The 19,016-nt window shown below is 58.3% G+C and overlaps 6 protein-coding genes across 6 annotated transcripts; 2 read left to right on the top strand and 4 right to left on the bottom strand.

Moving 5' to 3' along the window:
• Positions 1-584: 584 nt before the first annotated feature.
• VDAG_03584 (uncharacterized protein) lies at positions 585-1,646 on the top strand (the record flags this gene model as incomplete). Its single annotated transcript, XM_009653668.1, has 3 exons — positions 585-665; positions 758-844; positions 903-1,646. The coding sequence occupies 3 exons, from the start codon at positions 585-587 to the stop codon at positions 1,644-1,646; spliced, it is 912 nt and encodes a 303-aa protein (XP_009651963.1).
• A 1,693-nt stretch (positions 1,647-3,339) lies between these two features.
• On the top strand, positions 3,340-5,241 carry VDAG_03583 (uncharacterized protein; the record flags this gene model as incomplete). Its single annotated transcript, XM_009653667.1, has 4 exons — positions 3,340-3,450; positions 3,500-3,560; positions 3,618-4,637; positions 4,700-5,241. 4 exons carry the CDS (start codon positions 3,340-3,342, stop codon positions 5,239-5,241), a joined length of 1,734 nt encoding a protein of 577 aa, XP_009651962.1.
• Positions 5,242-5,951: 710 nt separating this feature from the next.
• Positions 5,952-6,815, bottom strand: VDAG_03582 (L-xylulose reductase; the record flags this gene model as incomplete). Its single annotated transcript, XM_009653666.1, has 2 exons — positions 5,952-6,432; positions 6,499-6,815. The coding sequence occupies 2 exons, from the start codon at positions 6,813-6,815 to the stop codon at positions 5,952-5,954; spliced, it is 798 nt and encodes a 265-aa protein (XP_009651961.1).
• Positions 6,816-9,409: 2,594 nt separating this feature from the next.
• On the bottom strand, positions 9,410-11,382 carry VDAG_03581 (glutamyl-tRNA(Gln) amidotransferase; the record flags this gene model as incomplete). The annotated part of the gene is made up of 1 exon (XM_009653665.1): positions 9,410-11,382. The coding sequence occupies exon 1, from the start codon at positions 11,333-11,335 to the stop codon at positions 9,410-9,412; it is 1,926 nt and encodes a 641-aa protein (XP_009651960.1). The 5' UTR covers positions 11,336-11,382.
• Positions 11,383-13,593: 2,211 nt separating this feature from the next.
• On the bottom strand, positions 13,594-16,433 carry VDAG_03580 (uncharacterized protein; the record flags this gene model as incomplete). Its single annotated transcript, XM_009653664.1, has 2 exons — positions 16,171-16,433; positions 13,594-16,031 (listed from the first exon to the last, which is right to left on the bottom strand). Exon 2 carries the CDS (start codon positions 15,796-15,798, stop codon positions 13,594-13,596), a length of 2,205 nt encoding a protein of 734 aa, XP_009651959.1. The 5' UTR covers positions 15,799-16,031; positions 16,171-16,433.
• A 2,041-nt stretch (positions 16,434-18,474) lies between these two features.
• VDAG_03579 (uncharacterized protein) lies at positions 18,475-19,009 on the bottom strand (the record flags this gene model as incomplete). The annotated part of the gene is made up of 2 exons (XM_009653663.1): positions 18,475-18,810; positions 18,959-19,009. 2 exons carry the CDS (start codon positions 19,007-19,009, stop codon positions 18,475-18,477), a joined length of 387 nt encoding a protein of 128 aa, XP_009651958.1.
• Between the last annotated feature and the right edge of the window lie 7 nt (positions 19,010-19,016).

The following is a 19,016-nucleotide window of genomic DNA, read 5'->3' as shown; positions in this document are numbered from 1 at the left end:
CCCTAGAGAATAGCTTCCGAATACAACAACTCCTTTTCCTCCCTAGACCTCCAACAGAAAAGACAAGGCGGAGAACAGCGTCGTGATCAATGCCAAACGCGCAGCGAAATAGCGCGCTGAGCCAACGGCTACTGATGAATTAAGCTTCAGAACCAAGCATTGGCTAATTCTTCTCTCTGCAGCGGCACGGCCATTATTCAAGTATGGTCTACAGCATTTTGGTTCAGTATAATCATTGTTCTGTCACTTGACGGTGGGTTGTCGTCACTCCGCAAAACGCTCCGGTGGCGAAGCCGCCCCACGTCATCCATGGTCAGAGCAGACAAACGACATGAGCTACGCGAATGAACAGGCGCATCTGCTCCGGCGTTTGACTGAGGCACGATGAATTCACACGGCCATGAGAGGTGTTTAAGAGTGGCAGGATACAGTTCTTCTACTGTGCGATAAACATCAATGGAGATTCATCAGGAGCATTGAGGGCATCCTTGGATCCCTAAACCCTCCGGGCAAGTTCAGCGATTCGCCCTCAGTATCACGATGACGTCGGCCAACATCATAACTTCATAAGAAGGCTTCACAACATGCCCGTGACCTCGGCCGTGGCGAAGTGGTTGAGTGCATATATGACAGCCCAGTCACTCATGGACATCAACACTCTGAAGGTTTCGTTACGATAAATATTGCTCGCGATACCACAGATCCACGTATCCGACATCGCATCAACATACACAACGATTCAACTACTTGATTCCAGAAGCACAATACCATCAATATGAGCATCACCGACGAAGTTGCGCAGGAGACTCAGGATCTCTTCGGCAATGACGGCTTGGCAGGCAAGGTACGGCCTCCCACCTGCCTCGTATTGACACAAATCATGCGCTAACATGGAATCACAGATGGGTACCACTCTCAAGTCCAGCAACCTCTCCGGGGACAACAACGCCAAGGAGTCGAGCACCAAGGTAGCCGACAGCAACGACACTTTCGCAGAGAAGCTCAGCAGCTCCGCTGCCCACAACACCCAGCAGAACACGTCGAGCACCGACGACGCCAAGACGAGCGGCATCGCCTCAGAGGCGAGCCACAAGGCGCAGGAGGGCGGGAAGTCCCTCGCTGACCAGGTCAACGGTGCAGCGGCCAATACCTCAGACCAAGTCAACACATCAAACCAGAAGAGCGACAGCTCCGGTGGCGGCATTCTCTCGGACGTAGCCAGCAAGGCACAGGAGACAGGAAAGTCGGCCGCCGACCAGGCCAGCAGCACCGCCTCGCAAGCATCAAAGCAGATTCAGGACTCGACCACGAAGAGTACGTCTGATGAAGGTATTCTCTCGGATGCATCGAAGAAAGCCCAGGAGACCGGACAGGCGGCCAAGGACACTGCGAACAATGCGGCCTCTAGCGCCTCGGAGAAAGCCAGTGAGGCAACCTCAGGAGACGGTTCGAACGACGGTGTCATCGCGAATGCCGCTAGCAACTTGCAGGCCGGCGGACAAGCGGTCGTCGATAAGGTGAAGGAGACTCTCGGTGTGTCTACCGAGAGTAGGACGGGCACCAACCAGAATGGGAAGCCGGTAACGGAACAGGTGAAGGAAGCCTTGAATGTTGGGAACAATAAGGCGAACAACAACCAGTCTTAGAAGGGAATATCTAGTTTCGTGTGAAATGACGCAAGTAGTTATAATGAAGCAAAGCCTGTAATACCACATATCCTTCCTAAACGAAACCTCAGATGCCGAGTCAGTTGAATTTGCGCAACCTCGTTGTTCACGATGGTACCCCAGCGGACGTGAATGAAGTATGCAATTCACTGAGTAGGCGACAGTCGATCTTGGACTGTGAATGGGACCAAGAACAGCCTGAGCTGCTGCTACTTTCCAAGTGCCGAGGATCAGTATTTTCTTGTCTCTCACTTCATGTGATTCCGGCAATTGAGGCACGAGGCGCCGCCGACAACGTTGCATCTTTGCCAGTTCAGGAAGTTCCCCCGGCCCTGAACGCACAGCTACGATGTATCTTTGCCGAGTCCAGAGAGCAACATGACCAACGTACAACTTGGACAAGCTTGGCCGCGAAGCACCTAGCCGCAGCCCTGTGGCACCGCAGCTAGGTTCGGAAGCCCACGATCAGCCCCGCGAGGCCCAACCCTGGCCATCTCTCCCTTCCCCCGCCGCACCCACACCCCGCCACCGCAAGGCCATGCCCCATTCCGGCCGCTTGCCGCGATCCTCGAAGTCGGTGAGGAGGGGAGGAGGTTGCAGTGAGACGGCGCGAGACCGTGCCTGACAGGGGTTCCCCGCAACTCGCGAGGCCAACGGCGTCCGCCCCCGACCCCTGTCCACCCACACCATCATGATCTTTTTGGTTACCCGATTCCTGTTCCTGGCCTGACGCAGCCTTCATTTGCCCTGGCCGAGGCACATCCGCCGACTTTTGCGAGGGGGTGGATGTCTGGGGGATTTGCACATGATTTCCGCAACCTCCGATCCATTTCATCTGCTTCCACTCTCGTAGTGTTATGCCTTCCATGCGGCCAACCCGCCTCCCTCTTCCCCCCTTTCATGTGAGGAAGGTTGCACAGCATGAGAATAAGATTGCGCCATGAGTCGAGAGGGTGTTGTCAGACTTAGAGGCTGTCTTCGAGCCGCGTAGCATGTAAGATTAGATCTCTGCGAGGCACCAATGTCGCCCTGGCGCGGCTTTGTGCCTTCGTCCCTCAGTCAGAAAAGAAGCACAGCTTGCCTCAACCTCCAACCCCTGGTCAGGTTCTGGAGCGGCATCATATGCCGACAAGGTGTTCATCCCTCAGTCAAGCTGCCCAGTCAGGCTGCAGTGCCGCCACACCAGAGCACATGCTTGGGTACAGGCAACGATCCGAAAAGGACTCCTTCGACCCTTGAGAGGGGGCGTCATTGTTGGGCCCAGATCCCCAGGGATCACCTCCATCTTGCTTCCCCCCTCCTTTCCAGCTCGTATAGTGACACTGCAGCGTGACGATGTGACATTGAAGCTCTCGCCGGCCTGCCTTTGACCGACCAATAGTTCAGTCGTGACATCCCGGCCGGCGTTAGCGAGGCGGCGCTGGTCACCAACGATGTCATGGCGGATCATATGAAAGATTCAGGAAGCCATCGCCGAGGCTCCTCCTGCGGAAGTGTGAAGGGGGAGGTTCATGTATAACTGCAAAGAGACATCCTCTTTTGGTTCCCGTGTTCATTGCCAAGGTCTGTCTTTGGCTGTCCAGACGTGTTCGCCAGTACATTCCTCGCATTTTCTTGCTAGGAGACACTCGTTAGCATTGTACACTCGAGACGCTACTTGCGCAGACTTACCATGGTCTCTGCAGCTCATATTGCCGCCCTCCTGGCGGTGGCCTCGGGCGTTGCTGCTCAGGGAGGATTGGAACAATGCGCAAGCTTGACCACTCTCTTCCCGGCTTGCGCTGTAAGTATCCGGAGGCCCGAAACATGTTGGCATTGACTGACCATACCAGACGGGCTGTATCCTGTCCGCAGCTTCTGCTGTGGGCTGCACCAATGGCCTTGACCTCCGCTGTAAGTGATCAGACAAGCATTTTATCTTCATGGTGAACATCAGTTGACCCGGACCAGGCCGCTGCGACCCCACAAGCTCTGCTCAGATTCAAGCATCGGCCTTCAACTGTGTCATTGGCAACTGCAACGCGGATCCTACGCAGATCGAGTCGGCCATCAACGCTGGCGCCTCCGTCTGCGGGTGCGTGAATGCTGCCCCTACTGCTGTCCCCTCGGAGCCGCCCATCACCAGCGCGCCGGCTCCCAGCAGCCCGCCTGTCCCCAGTGAGCCCGAGCCAAGCGAGCCCCCCTCGAGTGGCCCGCCTCCAAGCGCCCCTTCGAGCGAGGTTGTCTCCGAAGAACCCTCCGTGCCCCCCGTCATCCCCAGCTCCACAGAGCCTGCGTCTTCGGGCCCCATCACCCCTGCCCCTAGCTCACCCGGCGACGGCGACTGCGATGCCACCTCTCCCTGTGAGGACATCGCCCAGGCCGTTCCCAACTGCGGCCGCTCCTGCATCATCTCCGCGGCCTCCGCCTCGCTCGGCTGCGCCGCCGAAGACTACGAGTGCCAGTGTGCCGGCTTCCAGACCATCCAAGCCGGCGCCGCGCCCTGCGTCATCAGCGCATGCGACATTGCCGGCGCCGTGCCCCTCCTCGGCTCCGTCTCCGCCCTCTGCGGCTGTGTCACCGCCAACCCCAGCACCCCTTGCACCGCGTCGTCTGAGCCCAGCATCACCGTTGAGCCGTCGGCTCCCGCGTCATCTGGCAGTGGCGGCGAGCCTCCCGTCGAGCCGTCGTCCGAGGCTCCCGGCCCTGGCGAGAGCAGTGAGGCGCCTGGCCCCAGTGTCATTCCGCCGCCCACAACCTGTGCGCCGCCGACGGCCCCCGACTGCGGCCCTGTTGCCACGTCGGCCGTACCAGCCTGCGCCCAGCATTGCTTCCTCGATGCCGCTCCCAATGTCGGCTGCGATGCGACCGATTACGCTTGTCAGTGCGAGGCCGAAGCTCAGGCCAGCCTGACCCAGCTGCTCGTCCCCTGCGTCGCCACAGCTTGCCCTCCCGCCTCCCTCCAGGCCGTCATTACGGGTGCCTCATCAGGTAAGACCAAAGTCCTTATAAAAGTCTAGAGAAACTGTCCGGTAAACTGACTAAATCATTAGTATGCGCTTGTGCTGCGGCCATTCCAACCGGCACGGGCGAGGACGACTGCCCCGGCGGATCCGGCATTCCCCAGCCCTCAGGCAAGCCCACGACCACCAAGGACGACTACCCTGCTCCGGGAGGGCCTACTCCCTACCCCCTGCCGCCACATGCCTCCGAGACCCCATGTCCCGAGCCTGAAGAGCCCGGCCATCCCGGGTACCCAGCGCCGGAGCCTGAACACCCTGCTCCGGAGCCTGAACATCCCGCTTCTGAACCCGAGCACCCTGTTCCTGAGCCAGAGACTCCTGCTCCCGAGCCAGAGACTCCCGCTCCCGAGCCAGAGACTCCCGCTCCCGAGCCAGAGACTCCCGCTCCCGAGCCCGAAACCCCTGCCCCCGTGCCCGAGACACCCGAGGCACCGGCTCCCGTCCCGACACAAGTCGACAACGGAGACGACGACGAGCCGGTGACAGTCCCCGTTGGCGCGGCCGCGAGGTCAGACCTCAGCATCATGGGTAGCCTCCTCGTTGCTGTGCTCTTAGCGGCCGGCCTGATGTAGTTCTCTCGGTGAAACAGTAGCTTCTGCCTATCGCCTCTCGCATATACGGGCTTCCAGGAAGGTTCAGTGCTGCACTGCTGGGGGTTTCTTCTGGCTATGGCGGAGTGGAGTTTGAGTTTTCGCTTCTTGCATTCCTTTGGCGGCCTGAAGGTCTGTTTTTGATGGTAATCACGACTATTTGGTGGGGTTTGGAGTTGGATCCAAAGAGCGTATCTGAATAATGAAAGGACCTGTCGCATCAAATTAACGTCGCCCGTCTCTGTCTTCTGCTTCCGATTCTGGGCTGTATGACCACTTGACGTTGTTCTTGTGCTATGAAAAGCCAACCTGTGTGTAACATGATCTCGCAGAATCATGTACCATTTGATTGAACCAAATACGCGCGAAGGGGTTTCACAGCAGCTGCCTGCAGTGCAGGGTGCGGCACAGCGCCCACCCTCCCTCGCTTGGTGCCGGGCGATCGTAGCATGTCCCCTGCACTAACTTGACTTCACAGCAAATCTGCAAACGAACATTGCAGGGCAGGTCCAATACTCCAAACACTTGCAGCTGTTCTCTCGAGACAATTGATATATCCAAAGGCTTCGTTTCTTTCATTCATTCAAATGGTCCAGTCTATCCAGGCAGGTCCATCCTTTACTATGGGCCATAGAGGCTGTCTATTATATATTCTTCCGCTCACGTGTCACACTGCCAGAGTGCGCACACGTTTACCGGACTGTGTAACCGCCGTCAATGAGGATATCGGCGCCGGTAGTGTAGGTGGAAGCGTCGGACACGAGGTAGACGTAGGCACCCTTGAGCTCCTTGGCGTCACCGTTGCGGCCCATGGGGATCATGGACAGCCACAGGTCCTGGGTCTCCTGGCCGACAAAGTCGGACAGGCCAGTGTCGATGTAGCCAGGGGAGATGGAGTTGACACGGGCAAAATCGCGCCACTCGTTGGCCAGGGACTTGGCCAGGTGGATGCAGCCAGCCTTGGCGACGTTGTAAGAGGTCTGCTCCTGGGGGAAGTTGGCGATGTGGCCGGACATGGAGGAGGTGACGACGAAGGAGCCGGTGCCGCGCTCGCGGAAGTGGGCGCCGACGGCCTTGGCGCAGTAGGCCGTGCCGTTGAGGTCGACCTGGATGACATGGTCCCAGGCCTCCTTGGTGCCATCAATGACACCAGAGTCGGCGGTGGCGCCAGCGCTGCATTGGTCAGTACGATCTGATTTGCAATGATGCAGGCTTAAAAAAAGGGCAAGGGGAGCTCACTTGGCGATGAAGGCATCAATCTTGCCAAAGTCGGAAATGACCTCCTTGACGAAGGACTCCACCGAGGCGTAATCAGCGACGTTGCACTTGTAGGCCTTGGCCTTGATGCCGTACTCCTTCTCGAGCTCGGCGACGTTCTTGTCGGCACCCTCCTTGCGGGAAGAGTAGGTGATGGCGACGTTAGCACCAAATTCGGCACAGCCACGGGCAGCCTCGATGCCCATGCCACGGGGACCGGAAGCACCAGTGACAACGACGACCTTGCCCTTCAGGGAGAAGAGGTCGGCGAGACGGTTGGCCTTGGGGATCTCGATCATGATGGCGGTGGGGGGCGGTTATCCAGGTAGCAAAGTAGGTAATTGAGATTGGGTGTAGAAGGGGGGTATCAAGAAAATTGGGGACGAGAGCAGGTATGTAGAAAGAGGAGGGGGAGAGAAGAAGGGTGTCTGGGGTGGGAGGGATCGACTTTTCAATGAGTCGAGGTTTTGAGCCAGATCCGGGTCCCGCTGGCCGAGGGGTCAAGAACGAGACAGAAGCAGTAGTAGAAGCAGATGGATGTGGATGGGGATGGGAAACTCGACCATCCAATCCATGATGATCGAGGTACCGCTGCCCCTCCTGCTCCTCGTCGTGCCCCTCCCCTCTTCTTCTCTGTGGGTATCCTTCTTTCCTTCCACGGCCTGCTCCTCCTGCTCCTACTCCTGCTTTTGCGTACTTGGTGCTTGGTGCTTAGTCCTTGGCTCCTGCCACCCCTCAAGCTCTTTGCTCGGTGGTGGTGCCGGTCTTACTTCCGCACCTGGGCAGTTGCTGCTGCTGCTGCTGCTGCCCCTCCAAGCCGCGTATCCACCGAGACGCTCTCCCTCGACGGACCCCCGCCGACGTCATCACCAGATGTTGTTGCCCCACGGGCTCTTACTCGTTGCAGCACACCCGTATTTCCCAGGCCTGCTAGCCCACCAAGCCCACTAACTGCCGCCGCTGGGCGCTGCTGGGCGCTGAGCAGTGCGCCTACATGACGCCAAGGCCCACCAAGAGTTTCGCGCCAGTCCTCCCATCGCGCCGGGCTCCACTGCCAGGCGTCTCCAGGCTCGGCCGGCACACGGCGGTTTTAACGCATTCGTGTACCTGGCCATCCGTTGGCATCCATCGTTCCTTCCTTATCGGATCGAGAAAATGGCGTTAGGTCGCGACTGCCACCGAAGGTGAAGGTGTATGGTGCAGGCATGGCGGCGGCAGGAACACCACACAACAAGCGGCAATGACCTTGATGGCCACCTTCCACAGATGCAACTCACAAGTTAACCCACCGCATCATCAGACAAACATGCACAGTACCTCACAAACCTGGCTGCTTAACTCCATTGAACATTGGCATCTTTGACCCGTCAGCCCATCAGAACCACCACACCAACCCACCCCCGCCTCCATGGGCATGTCGACCTCGTGTTTATCCTCATCGCGATCCATCTCCAATCACCCAACTAGCTGCCTGCCCCTCCAGGTCAGTACCCGCAACTTGGAGCAACATGGCCCATAAATGCCGCGAGGTTCTCTCTCCTCCCCTCCCTCTCCTCGAGGCCTCCCCAGGCAACCGACCACGGGTGGAGAAGACATGAAGAGCCAGGAAAGATAGTCAAAAATGCCTGCCAGCCCAACAAGGCCTGCAATTCACCTGCATACAGCACACAAAGCCGCCGCAGCACGTCGACATCTCCGACCTCCCCGGCCTAGCCGAGCCCCCCACTCTTTCTGCGTAAAGGATCGGCTCCTCCAGAAACTGCGTACCTTGACAACCGCGCGCGTGACTTTCGGCCGCGAGATGCCTCGGCGAAGTGCCTCTGGCGACGGAACGAACTGGCGGGTCCACCTCTTGCTGGGTGTCTACTCTGCCTTTGCCCAATGGAACGACGTTGGCATACGGTAGATTAAAGTTACTCCCCGGACCTTGGCGGCGCGCGCTCTGTGCTCCCCCCGGCGTCGGAACTCCGCCTGGTCAGAGGCGACTGTTGAGTGTGTGCCCATGCCGTCGTGGCGGCATGTCTTACCTGTCGGAACGCTTGCTATCGGTTCCGGCGTTTCTTTGTCGATATCGAAAACTCGAGATCCGTCCTGATGGGCCTGGACACATCCTACACCTGAGCTGCTGGTTGTCTTAGCATCATCTCGACTTCAACCCACCAACATCCAGACCATGAGCATTCATGCGAGTATGCAACGTTGCCACCATTGATGATCACATGTTTCGCAACGAATTCATACGCTGACACAACTTTGTGATAAATCCCCTGCAATGATGTGGCCAAACTAACAAAGATGGTTGGCTCTTACTCAACCTGCCGAGAGTCGAGGCCAAGGTTGGCTCACAGGAGAGATCTTAATTGCGGTCTCTGTGAGCCAATCCGAAGAGGTGAAAGAAACCTGATCTGTCCAGGATTTATTGCTGACTCGCATGATTCGGAATGATCAATAACCGCCATGTACTTGCAAGACGATCGGAAACAGAGACGGAAGATATGAGGGCTGCCTTCAAGACTGCAAATAGTCTCACGCGCGTGATGCATGTCTTCGCGCCCTCGGCTTGCTGCTGTTTTTTGGCTGACATATCATGTGCAAGTGACTGGCAGTCTTCGGCGATCTTACACTTGAAGATACAACTTGCGTGATATTCCTACTTACACTCTCACTCACAGTACCACGCAAAAGTGTTATGATATCAAGCGTCAGTGAGCTCCCGCACAAGAGAGCAAGAAACGATGGAAGGGGTAAACGCGAAGCATATCACGAAATCTCTCATGGGGAGGGCAACCTTGTTTTCGGATATGTGAAATCTTCACATGCGAGTCAAACTTCATGAACTTGAATCATATCATTTGGACCATCTCGCGTCTACCATGCGACCTCATGCACACATCTAATAGTAACCATGCACCTCATCTCTCCTCAACAGCACCTCGCCACCCTCCAGTGTCGCTCCCGCCTTGGGCACCGTCAGCACACCCTCGGCCACAAGATCCTTCGCCAGCTTGACGATGACTCCATCGCACCCCTTGGCAGCCATAATGTCCACGGCCACAGGGAGCTTCTCCTCGACACCGGTAATGCTACTAAGGCTCGCGACCTCGCCGAGCGGGAACACAAGGTCAGGCACCTCGGCAAAGACGGAGATACGACTGCTGCTGAAGCCGAGCGGCACGCCCGGTGCGCTTGTGTACCTGTTCCTTGGGCTCGCAGACCCGGTGCTGCCGACGTAGAGGACGAGCGATTCGGTGCACTGGGCGGCGTCGCTGGATGCCGGCACAACCTCCGAGTTGAACCAGTCCATGAAGAGCGTCTTGTTCGCCAACGCGTCGGCGTGCCAGCTATCCGGGACCGAGTCGCCCCAGCCCCAGCGGGAGAGGGGCACAGGGTTCACGAAGGGGCGGCGTCCGCCGTGGGCCGCAGCGTAGTCGGCGTAGAAGGGCTCGCGGACAAGGGCAATCTGCTCCTTGGTGATGAGGGTCGCGTACGTCGTGGAGAGGAGGTCGCTGAGCGACGCGCCCTTTGCGCCGGCTGGCACCGAGGATGACCAGGCTGCATTGAGGTCCAGGGCCGTCAGCTTGCCGCCGACGTGACTGGCGAGCTTGGCGGCAAAGTCGTTGAGGATGCGGCCAGCGGGTGTCGTTGAGGCGGGGAAGCCAAGGGTCAGGAGTTTGGTGGGGTACTTGGCCTTGCCTCTGGCGAAGGAGGTGTAGTTGCCCTGGTACATAGCCTTGCTGGCGGCGTCCCAGATCTCAGGGTCGCGAACGAGGAAACCCGGGGTGTCGAGGGTCGGCGACAGAGGCATGACGTTGGCAAGGGAGACGAGGCCATGCGAGGGGCGGTTGCCGAAGAGGCCTTGGACACCGGCAGGGCCGCGAATGGAACCGCCCGTGTCGGAGCCGACGGCGATGTCAAGCCATTGGTAGGATGCTACGGAGGCGCCGGCACCGGCAGACGAGGAGGAGGGGTTGTTATAGCCATCGCCACGTGGGTTGAAGGGCGCGTGGTAGTCGACCCAGTCGGCAGTGGGTGACTCGCCGTTGGCGAATTGTGACGTCTTTTGGTAGCCGACGACGATACCACCGGCGTCAATGAGGTTCTGGATGGCCGTTGCCGTCTTGCCGGCGGCAGGGTAAAGGCCGTACCAGGCGCGGTTGCCGTTGGACTTTTTCACGCCAGCAAGGTCGTAAATGTCCTTCACACCAATGCGGACGCCAGCCAGGGGCTTCTCGGCCGTCTTGGTAAAGTACAAGCGCGAGGGGACACCGATGGTCAAAGAGGCGGAAGCAGGGATCTGGGCAGAAAGGGGCTGGAAGAGGTCGCCCTTGGGCGCCTGGATTAGAGACTCGGTGAAGGCGCCGGCAAAGTCGGCGTACAGACGGAAGGCCTGGTATACTTCGCCGCTGGAGGTGTCGAGGAAGTAAGGGCCCGAGGGAAGCTTGGCGTCCTTGTTGAGAGGCACGACGATGGAGGAGACGTCCTCGTGGTAGCTGGCCTTGGTCAGGCAGGGCGTCTTTTGGCCCGCGAGGAAGATGGTCGACAGGAATGCGGGCTGCCAGACGTCGTCCTTGGTCGTCCAGTTGCCGAAGAGACCTTCGAGCGACTCCTTCTCGAGCTCGTCAGCGACGACGGTGATGGGCGTGAAACCAAAGGCACGAGGCAGGCTCTTGACGTTGAAGGGCCCATCGTAAGCCTTGCCCTGCGAGTACGGGGAAACGTAGTAGTAAACGTCATTAAGCTTGACGGAGGCGCCGGTCTGGACGAGTTGGGCGGCCGCCGAGGCGATGAAGCCAAGGCTGAGGAGAGCAAAGGAGCGCATGACGATGCTTGGTGTCCCTTGACTCTGCAGGCTTCGATTGTTTCTCGCTCTGGCTATACACATCTGTCGTCTCGAGGAGGCTGCAACCACGACTTCTTTATACTCCCGCAGCGTGTATTCGCAACAAGACCCTGGAAAGAGGGGGCACAACGTCGCGTCGCAATTAATGACAGGCCGGCCGGTTCGGGCCAGCGACAAGCTGCCCCTGTTTGTTTCTGCCCATCTCCCGCGCTGACGATCCCAGTCGCGAGGTCAGTCATGACTAGGACTAACACCAAGGAAACGAAGCCTTGGCCGTCCAAACCGCATTTGGCAGCTGGGATTGCACATGCAAGGCAAGGTCTTATCAGCAGCGAGACCCGGGCCAAATTGAACCGCCTCACCAGCTCGCGGGGGGGGGGGGTTACTCGCGGTGATGGTCCTGGCGCAGCTTCTCGAGATACCGCGATTCCGAAGCAAAAGGCCCACGGTACGACTTCCCCGCCCCTCGCCCGACGGCCGCCGTCCTGGTTCCTGGATGTCACGCCATGCGATGTCCACCGTGGGGTTACGCTGGGGGCCATGTCAAAGGTGCGCTATCGATTCTGATACCCCAGCGGCTTTGCACGTCGACTGATAAGGGCTCCTCTTTCGGGCATTGATCGGTTCCGACATCGGGTTTTGGCTTGTTTGCAACTGGAGGCTCAATGATCATTCATGGTCAAGGTCAGATGGGTCATGGAGTGTTGTGTTAATTCGACAACATCAGTCACGTTGGCGGAGTTCATGATCAAAACTTCAGAAAGTTTAATATAGTCCAAGCAAGTTGCGGTGTCGAGTCGTGTTTCCACAGCACAGCCTTTTCCACTACTACACAAATAGGTTCTCGAGATAGGCGCCCGCCTTCACCACGAACATGAAAAAAAGAGCATGAACTCGCCCAACGGTCCCCCATCATCCCGACAATCCGGTCCCAACGGTCATCGAGTCGGCTTCGTCGCCGGACCCGATCCACCAGGCGCACAAACAGCGCGTTCCTGAATCCGAGAACGATTACAATAGCGCGCGCCCCCTCGAGTTAACGATCAATCACCACAAGATGGGTTCTCCGACGCCCTTTGTCCGCTAGCGCGAGATAAGAGCTCCCCGTCCATTGTCTCCAACGACACTGCACCCAAACTCCCAACTCGCTCTCCAATTAGGGAGGGGACGGGAGAGATGATCATGTTCACTCGGCCCACGGCCCCAAGCGCAAACTGACGGAGTACCTCGACCTTTCTCGCAACATGGGACCCGTTTCCTGCAGGCGAACATGTGGGAAATAACCCGATTAGACCGCGCGCGCACACCTGAACGCCTCGCCGCCTACGCTATCCGAGGGGCGGTCATACCAAGTACGTCATGCACATTTCGTCCGTGATAAGAAAAGACCCATTGGAAAGAAAATAGTGATCAACGCTCTCTTCCTCTTTCTCTTACTGCCCATATGGGAACCACGTGGGAAACCCACTCCTCTTCCTTATCACACACGACGTGCCACTGCCCATCCACGCGGACGGGACCTGCACTAACGTGCCCGAGATGCGCAGGGCGATCCGTCTCCATGGGGCCTATCTTCGAATTTCTACCTGAACATGTACTGTAAGATGTTGCGTGAGATAATGGAAGTTTTGACAGCAGCAAAAGGCTCGGAACCGTCTTTGGTTCGTCAGAGCTTAACGTTCGACGCATGACATTACGTGACATCGCTCCGACGTGGTGCCCTCAGGGGGTTCTCTTTATTACCATGTCCATGCGTCGCTTATTCGAGCCGAGTGAACCGAGGACCTTTCATGACCAGCCGGAAGACGGAGAGCGGTTCGGGAATTGATCAAGGCACAGGCCCCTTGGCATGAAAAGAGAAGAGGTCGGAGCCAGGGCGGGCTAGTATATCACCCACGATTCCCATCGACGGTCTTCGTCCGCTTCATACAGTTCGCCCCAAGATTTGAGCCTCACTTCTATTGCTTATAGCACTTGATCAGTCGTAAATGAGTGATTAGAAAACGTGAATATGTGGTTAAACAGTCTGTATGCCTGTTCCGCCAGGGTATCATGACGGGTTACTGCCAAGACGCTCAATGCATTCCGCGCTCTGCTATGCATCCAAATTGCCACGCATTCCAGATGCCCCTTCTCGTAACAGCATCCCGCTATCAAAACGCCGCGCTGCTGCATGAATTCCCAGCCTACCTTCCTGTCGTCGCCCGACATGGCCTCAATCACCCTTCACCATCCAACTACACCCAACCCAGCAGGTCGAGCGTTGTTCTCGCATCCGTCGCCGTCATGCCGCTGACCCCCAGTTGACGCACCTGGGTCCCTTTGCGCAGTCTCGAGAGGCCGACTGGCAACTTCCACGCCTCCTCCTCGTCCACGACGAACAAGTAGCGCTTGCCCTCCTGATCCCGCACCGTGGCTCGCAGCACATGCAGCCCCTTGGACTTCCACTCTCCCGTATGTCCGGCGGAAGACGGCATGTTCGTGTTGCGTAGCTTGCTCTCGCACAGGCCGAGACGGCAGCACTCCTTGCAGGATTTTAACATCTCGGCCAGGTATCCCTCAGCCTCATCGCGGAGGTAAGGCTTATTGGCGCCCCTGTCCGCCGCCGAGTTGCGAGTAGCACGCTGCGCTTGCGCCATCTTGTGCAGAAAGCTCGTCGGTTGGTTTGCAGATGGGCCAGACCCAGAAGAAGACGAAGAACCAGACAGGCAGTGCGGGGGACACCATACCTCGACAAGCTTCAGTGTCCATGCTTTGACATCCCACTCTCGCTGCGGGACGCCTCGAACATCGTCGTCGATGAAGAGACCCTCGGTGGTGATCCGGAGAATGAGGCCGTCCGTCACCGTGCCGATCCCCGAAAGCAAGTTGCTAGCCGGCGTCTTGGCGTACTGGTTCATGAACAGATACACCGCCTTGATCACAATCTTGTCGGGATCCTTCGTTGTGTATGGACCGCGCATGCTAGGCGGCGGCGTCGTGCGGGCCGTCGTGGCGGAGTGCGCCCAGGACGATTCGGAGCCCACGGAGGATGGCGCCGTTCGGCGAGACGACTTGGGAGTGTCGTACGGACGATACGAGTACGCATCGTCGTCGGGTCGCAAGTGCGTCCTCGCCGAGGCAGAGGCAGATGGGGCCGGCGGCCGCGCGTTGTTCGTCGGAGCTGTAGAAGGAGCAGGCTTTGTTGGCGAGGGTGAAGACGGGGGGGCTGGAGCTTTGGCGCCGTCTCGGAGGCTGGTCTTCTCGCCGACCCCCGAGTAAGCATACGTACTTCCCTGACGAGCCTTCTGCGCGGCCTCCTCCGCCTCGCGTTTGGACTTCTCCTCCGCCTCGCGCTTGATCTTGAGTTCCATCTCACGCTTCTTCCTCTCCCAGGCCTCCTTCCTACGAAGATCTTCTATCTCCTTCTTGCGAGCATCTTCCTGTTCTTTGGCTTCCCTATCAGCCTTTTCCTTTTCGAGCCGTTCTCGTTCTCGCGTCTCCTTCTCAAGCCTCGCCTTGAGCTCTTCCTTTTCCTTATTTTCTCGCTCCAACTTCTCCCGCTGCTCACGAGCTTCCTTGTCGCGTCTTTCTCGTTCACGAGCCTCCTTCTCTCGGAACTCGCGTAACCTGCGGGCGGCCTCGGCTTTCCGTTTCTCTTCCTCAAGCTTTGCCTTGCGCTCAGCCTCTCTCCTCCTGGTTTCCTCGCGGGCCTTCTCCCACGTCGAATCCTCCTTCGGTTTGGGAGGCGGCGCAGGCGTCGGCGTTTTCGGCTTTGGCTGCGGACTCTTCGCCCTCGCGGGTGGTGTCTTGGGCCTCGGCGGAGGCGTTTTCGGCCTCGGAGGCGTCTTTGGTCTTGGAGGCGGCGTCTCGGGCCGTGCAGGTTCCGGCGGAGGCGCTTCTTCCGGCTGAGGCGGTGCTTGTTGCCAGGAGGTCTTGGGGCCTCCTCCGCGATTCTGGTTCGAGGGGGGTGGTTCGTTGTGTGGCGGCGGAGGTGGGCCACCAGCGTTGGGAGGCGGGCTGCTGTGCGCCTGTGGATTCGGTCGGGCGCCGTAGGAGCCTCCGGTGCCGGCGTGGCCTCCGGCGTTTGACGAAGAGGCCTCGGCCTGCGCGGCCTGCGACTTACCCCAGGCCCACGCCCCGATGGCGACTGCTATCAACAAGAGAGTCATGCCCATGCTGCCCATGCCTTGGAAGTTGCTCCACCATACTTGAAAGGCTGGCGCCATACTCTGGAATATGACGACCAGCACGAGGGCGGAAGCAAAACCAGCGGCGAAGCTGGGGCCGTTGGGACTCATGGAGGGCAGGTAAATGAATCCTCCGCCTTTGTCACGTTGCGGGATAACAAAGATGTCGTAGTTGCCAGGACCCAGGCCACCACCGCCGCCGCCGCCGCCGCTCGTGGTTTTAGGGTTCTCGCCATGGGGCGGCGGAGGGGGCGGGGGACCTTGGTGGCTCATGTTGCGTTGTTGTGATGCGTTGTCAGGCACGAAGGTCCTTCAGGGGTCACCGCTGTAGATACCGAGGCAGTCGAACAACAGGGTCGATGCTCGGAGCACGGTTGCCAAGCAGAGCTGGGGAGCTCAGGGCAAAAGTGCGGGTGCAGCAACTCAGGACTGCAGGTCAAGATCGGAGGGGTCGAATGTGGTGTCTTTGGGTGGCCATTTGTGTTGGTGACGTCGCGAAGATTGGACTATCATGGCGCTCGTCAGCTCGACTCCCGCCAAGGTTCAACAGCCAGTAGGAGAAGGTGGATTGATGATCGGGCGATGTGTTCTGCTAAGCCAACAGGACCTTCGATCGATGGCCGGACGGAATTTTCTTGCACCTACGAAAAAGGAAGATGTACAACGAATGCCAGGCTCCCAGAAAGTAGCGTGTTGGAGGAACGCTGGTGTCCAAGCTCCAGGCTGTTGAGTCGTATTGTCGTTCAGTATCCAAAGCCGAGATGGGGCCCGGATCTGGCTGGCTACGACTTGCGATGCGGGATTCGCGGAGAGCCAGGAGAGGCTCGAGGTTCAATTGCAGCTGCTGGTTATTATGAGTTGGCGATGGTGTCAAGAAAAGGTCTTGAGGGGGGAAGTAGGGGCGGCAACAGGCGAAGGGGTGAAGAATCTTTCTTGTCGGGGAAGCACCTAGGATGTGTTTACTTTCGAGTCGGAAGGTGCATGGGGGAAGGGGGGGAAGGGCCCAGTCTAAGGTAAGGTAGGTGTCGTGGTGCGCCCCGGGGCAGGAGAGGTGGAGGCGGGCCACAGTGACTCTTGCATAGAAGGGGCATAGCGCGGCGTAGCAGTGGCGGCCCGCCGTACGGGGCAGGAGCAGAGACCTGGTTGTGGGTGGTTTCAGTGGCTGTGCGCCCCTGTCATCGTCGCTGGCGCCAGCGTTCCACGAGGTCGTTTTGACAGGCGCCAGAACTACAAGCACATGTACAACAGTACCAGTACCACCTCTCTCGCATGAAGCACGATCATCAAGAATACGTAGAGAGAAGACTCTACCGTGAAGGACAATGACCGTTGCTCGTTTGTTGGATGCAAAATCCTGAGCTCTGGCTGTTCGTCAACGGCACACTCGGGAACCCGCAAAACTCTCCCCTCATTTTACATGGTACCAGAGGCAGCTCCTGAGCTTCCACCCCTGTTCTCTCACGAACAGCCAGTTCCCACGAATCCCCGTGGCTGCCTGTTCAACCAAAACAGGATATTTCGTATCGCATCATGATCCCCCTCCTCGATCCCTTGTCTCTCTTTTTCTCAGGTGCTGAGCTTCGGGCAATGCCCAGCGACCAACGAACGTTATCGTGCGCAGGCTTCGTCGACCCGCCGACCACTCGGATAAATTCAAAAAAACGCAGCCTGTTGACCTCGCCACATCATCCAAGCTGAACCCCCTCACTGGAAGACTTGCCGGACGGCCCAATCCCACGACAGAAAAGACGCTTCGCCCTCCAACAGGCTCACCGTGATGCTCATCTAGCGGTCAATGGGCGTCCTGCGCTCCACCCGTGCAGCGAATCGCGGAACAGCCAGAGTCAGGGCCAGGCGTCGTGCACGCTCTTGCAGCTGGTGGGGGGACATGGATTTCCTCTGTCAGGCGGCTGGAGGTATCAGCGACGAGATGACTCTTAAAGGCTTCGAACGAAATTCGCGATCCTCGCCCATGGAGCTTGAAGGGCTGTCTCGCTAATGGGACCATCTCAAAGGAACCCACCCCTTGGCGAGGACGAAGAACAAAATGAGATGGCCGTCGACAATGGAAAAGGTTGTCAAACAAAGAGCGGATGGAGGGCACCATGCGAGCGGAAATCTCATCACATCACGGATCACGCCCGTTGCCCAGCAACCCCGGGTCGTCCCTCGTCTTCCGCGGCGCTAAGTGACGTAGCGCCACCGCGGCGGAGCCAGCGCTGCTACTTGCTTTTGGCGCCGGCGCTCGTGACCTGTCCGTTTCCAGATTGGGATTGCGAGGAGACGAAAACGAGAACAGGCTGGAGGGAAGACGGGCTTGATCTGCGTATTTGTGTTGCTGCAAAGTTGCTTGTCAAGCTTTTGTGAAGAGAGATTACGAAATGGACCCTGCGTTGCGATGATGCCGGCACAGGGATGCGAGCGCTGCAGCTGACACGTGGGACCGCTGCGGGCGACGTTGGACTTGGGACGGTCTTTGTTTAGGTTGGGCCACCAATTGCGGTCAAGGTGATTTGTAGCTTGTGGGCTTGTGGATTGATCAAACTGGGCATTTTCGAGTTGATAGTCGGACGTATCACGCAAAACTAGGTAGGCAGAATTGAATGGCAGACGTAAAGTTTCAAGACCATCGCGATGAAGTAGCAGGGAAAGTCAAATCGTCAACCAATATCTTGGCCCAGCATCGATTTCTCATGCAGCTTGGAGAAGACCATATTTCACCTCAGTCTGGTATTAGATAGTACATGCTGTCGATGAACCTGAGTACAAGTAGCAAACAATCGCCGTCGGCGCTCATCATCGACGAGCGCGCGCCCCGAGAACCATAACGGCAAACTCCAAACACCACGCAATGACACCCGCACACGCCCCGGCCAGCATGCGCGCCCAGACCACGACGGCGGCCACGCCGAGGACGCCGCGGAGAAGAAGAAGAAGGACGGCACCCAGTCAGAGCTTCTTGATGCGGTTCTTGGCGACGCGCACCTTGCCGCCGACGCGGTCGACGTCCTCGTTCATGCGGTCGAGCATGTCGGTCGTCGCCTCGATCTCCTCGTTGATCTGCAGGCCCATCTCCTTCTGGCGGCGGATGATGGCGCCGAGGGCCTCGACCTGCTGGTCCTGCTCGCCCATCATCTGCTTCTGCAGCTGCAGCACGCCCTCGTTGTCGAGCTCGCGCGTCCTCTCCGTCTCAGGCAGCGGCGCACCGAGCACGCGGCCGCCGGTGCGCACCCGAGACGCCGCCGCCCCGAGCAGCGCCGCCTTGTCCCCCGATGGCGCGATGCCCTCGCCCCCGCCGCCGCGACAAGTATTTATTTACTGCAAGATTTGCAGCAGGAAATAACTTATTGATAAAAAAAAGGCAATGGAGTACTCCAAATAGATCGTTAAAAAGACAAAAGGAAAGAGTCCGGGGGGGGCTTTGAGAGTAAACGGATAGTGTTGTCGCTGTTTGTCTTGGCAGTGGGACAGCTGCGACATACATGGTATCT

Source organism: Verticillium dahliae, genomic scaffold (genome assembly GCF_000150675.1).
Source record: "Verticillium dahliae VdLs.17 supercont1.6 genomic scaffold, whole genome shotgun sequence".
NCBI classification, from domain to species: domain Eukaryota; kingdom Fungi; phylum Ascomycota; class Sordariomycetes; order Glomerellales; family Plectosphaerellaceae; genus Verticillium; species Verticillium dahliae.
This window is presented reverse-complemented; position numbering and strand designations above follow the sequence as displayed.